The sequence below is a fragment of the Curcuma longa genome, chromosome 4 (assembly GCF_044706935.1).
Source record: "Curcuma longa cultivar G26 ecotype Majalengka, Jawa Barat chromosome 4, ITB_CL_G26_1.1, whole genome shotgun sequence".
In the NCBI taxonomy this organism is placed as follows: domain Eukaryota; kingdom Viridiplantae; phylum Streptophyta; class Magnoliopsida; order Zingiberales; family Zingiberaceae; genus Curcuma; species Curcuma longa.
In genome coordinates this window covers 1,199,641-1,206,536 of record NC_133864.1, presented here as the reverse complement: position 1 = coordinate 1,206,536, position 6,896 = coordinate 1,199,641, and the positions used below count along the sequence as shown (strand labels likewise).

Genomic DNA, 6,896 nt, shown 5'->3' with positions numbered 1-6,896 from the left:
ATTTTAGCCAAACATTAAAATCCAAATCACTTGGGGCAAGATTGCACCATAAAAAACCTGTGTGTTAACGTTGCAGAAAACAACCCCATTAAAGCACGTTCAAAGCCGAACCCCATGCACGTTCAAAACCTGCACATCCAAGTTCCAGTTAAGTTACTACATGCACAACACAAGATAACACTAACTTATCAAGGAGCATATGACACAAATAAATATCTTTATTGCAAATATCAGCTGGATTATGTAGATCAGCATTCCATACCTACTCATAAATATGATCTTGTATAGTTTCTGCCAACTCGGAACGCACTTCATCAATTTGTTCCCGAGAGTACTCCACTGCCAAGAACTATGAACACACATAGATTATGTTAATGGAAAAACAATCAAAACTTACTTTGCAAAATGATAAATAGTTTATTTAAAGTTGTTTGGAACAAGCAATAAAATATTACTATTGATCGTAGTCCATCTCTTTCGATAGTTTCAGCTTCAATAATTTGTCTCATAAATCTCATCACATAATAACCACATTGTTTATCATCTGGTTGCCGAGGAGCCTATGGTAATTGGAAACAATTTGTTAAAGACAAATATACACATTAAAATATATGTTAAACATAATTACACATACCTGTACTAATTCCCACACAGATTTTTTTCGACCTTTCCTTCCCTTGTTTGAATTAAACAATCTTAAGGCCCTGCATACATTAATAATATTTGATATATGAGTGTTTTACTGAGTGAATGAAAAGCCCAATAAAAAAATGAGTGTGACCTCACATTTCCACTATATATTTCCAATCGTCATAGCACATGCGATGACTTAGAGAATCCAACAAATATACAACCTCCTTGTAAGGTTCAATGACAGTGAGAATCCAATGAAAACTGCACATAAACACATAATTAGTGCATCAATTCAATAAGTTATCAAAAGGAAGAAATTGAAAGTGATGTATTAATTGCAACTTACCCGACATTACATGGCACCAAAACTAGTTGATCTACTGATGCACAACTCAACCTATCTGCTAACAGACTTGCCCTTTGGTTCAACCTTTCAAGTTTCCCCTTGTTGTCGCGTGTAGTTGTCGCTATATATGGGATGCTGTGTGGATTCATGAATCTGAATTTCTCTTTCATGATATCTGTCATCATGTTTTTATAAAGATGCCTACCATGGCAAATATAATAAAATTAACATTACCATACAACATCTTCGTAAAAGAAGTTGCTGAAATCATTTAAATGGATGAAATAAAATCACTTACCATATGTAGGCAATTATACAATTGCCTGAAATTGCCTCTAACTGATACAAAGGAACGATGTCCTCAAGGTGCAAAATAAGTTCATAATCATCACCAAACACATCATGTTCTAATACCATAGATATATATTTTCCTTCCTGTAAAGCACGCATACTATAACAATACAACATACGTAATGATCTTGGGACACTTGCTGACAAAGTAAGTTTCTTTTTTGGTTGTTCAATCATCTTCCTTCGAGGCTTCTAATAATTGAAAATGTTAACAAGTTAGATAGGTTGAATAATAAAATTTTTTTGGTACATTCAAATTTGAAATTTAATCACACATACCTCCTCATGCTTCACTATCAAGTGTTGTGGCCAAGCGACATGTGTTCCTACAGCATCACCAATTACTTCACATTCACTTGGAATTGGATGTGGCAAAGGTCCAGATTCAACTGTCCTTACACTTAACTGTGTTCCATCTAAAGCCATCATAAAGATATTATATACGATATGGACTGGGAAGAGTCTCAAGATGTCTTTTATAAATATTTGGGATTGTGAGGCTTACATTCGACGTTAAATCTCAGACAAGCTAGGCTCTAAATCAGACAAGTGCTACTTTATAGGATATCCCAAAGAAATAAAGAGATATTGCTTTTACAATCCCACACAAGGTAAAGTGTTTGTCACAAGAAATGATATTTTTCTAGAAAGAAAGTTTATTTCTAGAAGAACTAGTGGGAGTAAAATCCATCTTGAAGAAGATACAGATAGCACTGAGGTCTCATTAGAAATTGAACATGCAACATAAAATATTGTGGATGATGAGATTGTTGCACAAGAAGATATGGAGCAACAAACTGTTCAAGTAAACCAACTTCTTCACAGGTCTGATAGGATACGTCATTAGCTTGAGAGATATTCATTTATCTTGTCTGACCATGATGACGTTATGTTGAACGCACCTACATCCTATCAAGAAGCTGTGATGAGCCCAGATTCTAAGAAATGGCTAGAGGCCATGAGGTCCAAAATGGAATCCATGTACATTAATCAAGTATGAACTTTGGTTGATCCACCTGAAGGAGTCAAACCCATTAGGTGTAAGTGGGTCTTTAAGAGAAAAATTGACGTGGATGGTCTTATGTATACCTATAAAGAGCGATTGGTAGCTAAAGGTTTCAAGCAGATTCATGATATTGACTATAATAAAAAATTTTCACCAGTTGTGATTCTTAAGTCTATTCGGATCATGCTTGCTATTGCATCTTATCATGATTATAAGATCTGACATATGGATGTTAAAATTGCATTTCTGAATGAAAACCTACTCAAGGATGTGTACATGACACAACCTGAGGGTTTTGTAGATCCAAAGTATGCTGAAAAGGTACGCAAGCTACAAAAGTCCATCTATAGGCTAAAGCAAGCTTCTCGAAGCTGGAATCTTCGATTCGATGATGCAATCAAAATGTTTGATTTCATCAAGAATGAAAACACAATTATCTTTCCAATCTTGTATGTGGATGATGATGGGAAACACTAGGAAACCCGTTCCGGTGAATTCTTGCAGAACAAAATTTTTTTGGAAATGGATTTAAGTTGCCCTCATAGTTGATCAAACCAAGGTTTGATCAACGCATTTAGATCATTGGACTCTTGTGTTTGGTTTACAGGATCCAAGATAAAAGGAACAATTTATTTAAAGTGGAAACAATAAACTTTGCACCTTTTCTTCAGGATATCTAGAAGGAGAAGATGACCCCTTGATCTTCTGCTGTATGTTCTCTCCTCTTCTCGAATGTTGTGTGGACAACGATCCTTCAAGATGACTCCTCTAAAACTCTTCTCTTCCGATGGCAAGGAAGCTAGAGCCTTTCTTCCTTCTTCTTCCTTCTTTTCTCTCCTTCCTTCTCTTCTCAATGCTGCCGGCCCTACCAAGGAGGAGATCCTTTGTTTTGTCCAGCCCTAGCAAGGAACTAGAAGAGAGGAAGATGATGGCTAGGGGCGCTGGCCCTAAGGAGAAAAGAAGAGGAGGGTGGGCGGTGGAAAGAATAAGAGGAGAGGTCCTCTTTGCCGCCGGCCCTAGGAGAAGCAACACCAATTATTTGTGTTATGTTTTACCTCCTCTAAACCTCCTTTTATATAGCAAAGCTATCATGGAAATTTAAGAAAGATTCTAATAAATTTTCTTATCCAGATTTAGTTAGAAAAGATCTAATAAAATCTTTAAGAAGAATTTATTAGAAACAATCTAATAAACTTATCTTATCTAGATTTATTTAGAAATAAATCTCTTAATAAGATTTTATTAGAAAGAATCTAACAACCTTATCTTATCTAGATTTATTTAGAAATAAATCTTTTTATAAGATTTTATTAGAACAAATCTAATAAAATCCAATGGATAAGATTTGTTATCTTTTTAATAAATTTCCATTATATTAATTTTGTTCTTATCTTTAATAAAATCTTTTAATTATATCTCGCTAATTTTTAATGAGATTCCATAATTAATATTTTGTTAATTTAACAAAATTAATTCATAAAATTTTATAATAAAATTTTGTACGAGAAGAGACGAAATTTCTTAGCGAAAATTCTTATAAAAAATTTCTTTCTTATCCGAATTTTTCCCAAAAAAATTCTAAATAAAATTTAAGAAATTTTATTTTATAAATAGAATTTCCTATCTGAAATTTCTCACAGAATTCTTTTCAGAATTCATCCGGAGGTCTTCCAAGGTCTTCTGAGGTCTTCTTCCGAAGGAATTCTTCCGAAGAATTGGTTTTGGGATTTCTCTACGATGGGCTTAAGCTTCCCATGTTCCTCCTGAACACACAGCTTAAGTCCATCAATGATAACTCATTCCACTAGAGAGTTATTATTGCACTACAACACCAATCCCATATTATATTATGGGCTCCTTCTTACTATAAGCACATTAATCTCCCTGTGTTTATGATATCGTATGCCCGTCAATTAAATGAGTTACTGACAACTCGAATTTAATCAACTTCTAATCCAAGAGTAGTACCACTCAACCTTTGTTATCATGCGGAACTAAGTCCACCTACAGGGTTTACATGATAGTCCTTTATGAGCTCCTCAAGGGGACATCATCAGCCTAGATTATAGGACACAATTTCCTTCTATAATCAACAACATACCATATACATAATACTACTTTCCAACTCATCAGACATTTTGATCTATCGCTCTAAATCTCACCCTTTGATGAATCAAAGAAGTACATACTAAGTACATGTGTTTGTTATTATATTGGGATTAAGAGCATGTACATCAATAGTAATAGAGGTTTAGTTCGATTATATAGTCAGTATAAATCGAACAATCCTCAAGTGGTCCTGCTCAATACACACTAAGTGTACTAGTGTAATTCTATAGTCAAGACAGACTAAGACCAAATTATACTACAACCAGTCCAATGGTTTGTCCAATCTATCTTGGTTGTGAACACTATTTATAATTTACAAGGAACTGATAACATGATCTTCTGTGTGTCACTCCGCACACCATGTTTATCTACAATATAGATTAAATAGACACTTGCATAAAACTAAATGCAAATATTGACCAAAAGTAATTCTCATTTCAGAATATTTTATTTACATTGATAGCTAGGATTCTTGTATACATCCCAACAGATGACATACTCCTTATTGAAAATGATATCCCTTCACTACATGTTGGTGCAAGAAGCACTAGATGATCAAACATTAATTTTGATAATGACACTAGGTTCAAGTTAAGTGTGTGTTGGACTAATATTGTTAATCTAGTGTGCAAGGAGCACAGGTAAAAGTCTTAGTTGAGGCTAAGCAAAGGACAAAGTCCTAGTTGGAGGCTAGGCAAGGACAAGCCCTGATCTGGAGGATTAGACGAAAGTTTTGGCGAGTCAAGAGCACCAGGTGAAAGTCCATGCAGTGTCGGAGGACTAGGAAGCATGGCCAAATCCAGTCGAGTACAGTCAAGAGACTAAAGGACATGGTGAAGTATGGAAGACCGAGTCGCAGCAACAAACCCTAGGAGCTAAGGATAAAGTCGAGCAAAAGTCCAACAAGTCTGGAGGACTTAGTTGGCAATCAGGTATACTCTCCTGAGAGGAGTGGATCAGGACAAGTTCCCGAAAGGAACATTAGGCGTCGGTCTAACCCAAGTCAAAATCAAAATCCTCACTTCTCCAATCTGCATTATAAGTTAGTCCAAAAATATAAAGAAATAGATTGGATTAACAGTTCTTTGAACTATTAATTGGTCTTACCTTCAGATTTTTAGTAAAATTTTAGATTAGATCGGCGCCTATAATTCCACTCCGGGTATGCATCCTTACCCACTCCATGATGAACGTAGGTTGTATATTATTATTTAACGCTCATCTACTTGTAATTCATTGCATATTATCTACTTTATCACACCTTATTTCTTTATTATTACATGTTTCTACTTCTTTTGTTCGAAGATCTACTGTTTGTATGTTTTTGATTGACAGGATGTGATTTGAAGCTAAAATGATGCATTATTGAGGGTGGAGTAAGGAGTGGAGAAAAGAGACTCGCACTAGCCGTGCTAAAATAATGCATTATTGACAAGGCACGATCGTGCCACGCTCTTAGAAGAGCAACTGCTCCATGTTATGCCACCAAGCACAGTCGTGCCCTCAACTCAAAAGCAAGTCAGCTCCAGGCCGTGCCTACAAGACACGGTCGTGCCCCAGAAACATATCCATAACTGCCTCAGGTTGTGCCTACATAGTACGACCGTGCCCCAAAAATAGAACCTCAATTGCTGGAGACCGTGCCTACCTCTCAGAATCAAAACACTACTACAAAAAAGCTAATATACAACGCTTTTTATGCGTTGTCTATCTGGTAGAAAAAGCGTTGTAAGAGCCCCTGTTGTAAAAGGGGGGTCATAAAGACAACCCAGAAAAAGCATTGTCTTTGTTAACATCGACAATACTTTTTGCAACGTTTAAAAAGCGTTGTCCGTGGTAGTAATGACAACGCTTAAAAGCGTTATTTTTTGTGGGTACGACAACACATTTAGCAACGTATAAAAAGCGTTGTGATTTTGTTTCAAACTGCTTGAATTCTAAGACGTTTAAAAAGCGTTGTCTTATTCTTAATTCACATTTAAAAAAGTATTATCTTTTGAAATGAAATATATATTTTTAGCAATAAATAAAACACACTATAGAACCATATACAAAACCATTGTCTATATTTACCATGAAAGTATATAATCCATTACACATCCAAGCCCACTGCTACAAAAAGTTGTAGTAATTAACAATCCAGTACAGAGCAAGTTATAGTTTACAGCCCCATTCACGTTCAGTATACATACAGCAAGTTAAGTTGAAAATCCATTACATCCAAGTTCAGTATACAAGGCGAAAACCTGTGTGTTAACGTTGCAGAAAACAACCCCATTAAAGCACGTTCAAAGCCGAACCCCATGCACGTTCAAAACCTGCACATCCAAGTTCTAGTTAAGTTACTACATGCACAACACAAGATAACACTAACTTATCAAGGAGCATATGGCACAAATAAATATCTTTATTGCAAATATCAGCTGGATTATGTAGATCAACATTCCATAC

General features: G+C 35.4%; 1 protein-coding gene across 1 annotated transcript; it reads right to left on the bottom strand.

Annotated features, from left to right (window-relative positions):
• Positions 1 to 262: 262 nt before the first annotated feature.
• Positions 263 to 1,756, bottom strand: LOC141826314 (uncharacterized). Its single transcript, XM_074713555.1, has 7 exons — positions 1,610 to 1,756; positions 1,278 to 1,522; positions 980 to 1,180; positions 787 to 894; positions 635 to 704; positions 456 to 560; positions 263 to 349 (listed from the first exon to the last, which is right to left on the bottom strand). The coding sequence occupies exons 1-7, from the start codon at positions 1,754 to 1,756 to the stop codon at positions 263 to 265; spliced, it is 963 nt and encodes a 320-aa protein (XP_074569656.1).
• Between the last annotated feature and the right edge of the window lie 5,140 nt (positions 1,757 to 6,896).

Coding starts and splice junctions, on each gene's coding strand:
- LOC141826314 (XM_074713555.1), bottom strand. CDS start 1,756: ATGGCTTTAGATGGAACACAGTTAAGTGTAAGGACAGTTGAATCTGGA. Junction 1,181..1,277: donor TGTATAATTGCCTACATATG/GTAAGTGATTTT, acceptor TTGCCATGGTAG/GCATCTTTATAAAAACATGA. Junction 895..979: donor TTGGTGCCATGTAATGTCGG/GTAAGTTGCAAT, acceptor GTTTATGTGCAG/TTTTCATTGGATTCTCACTG.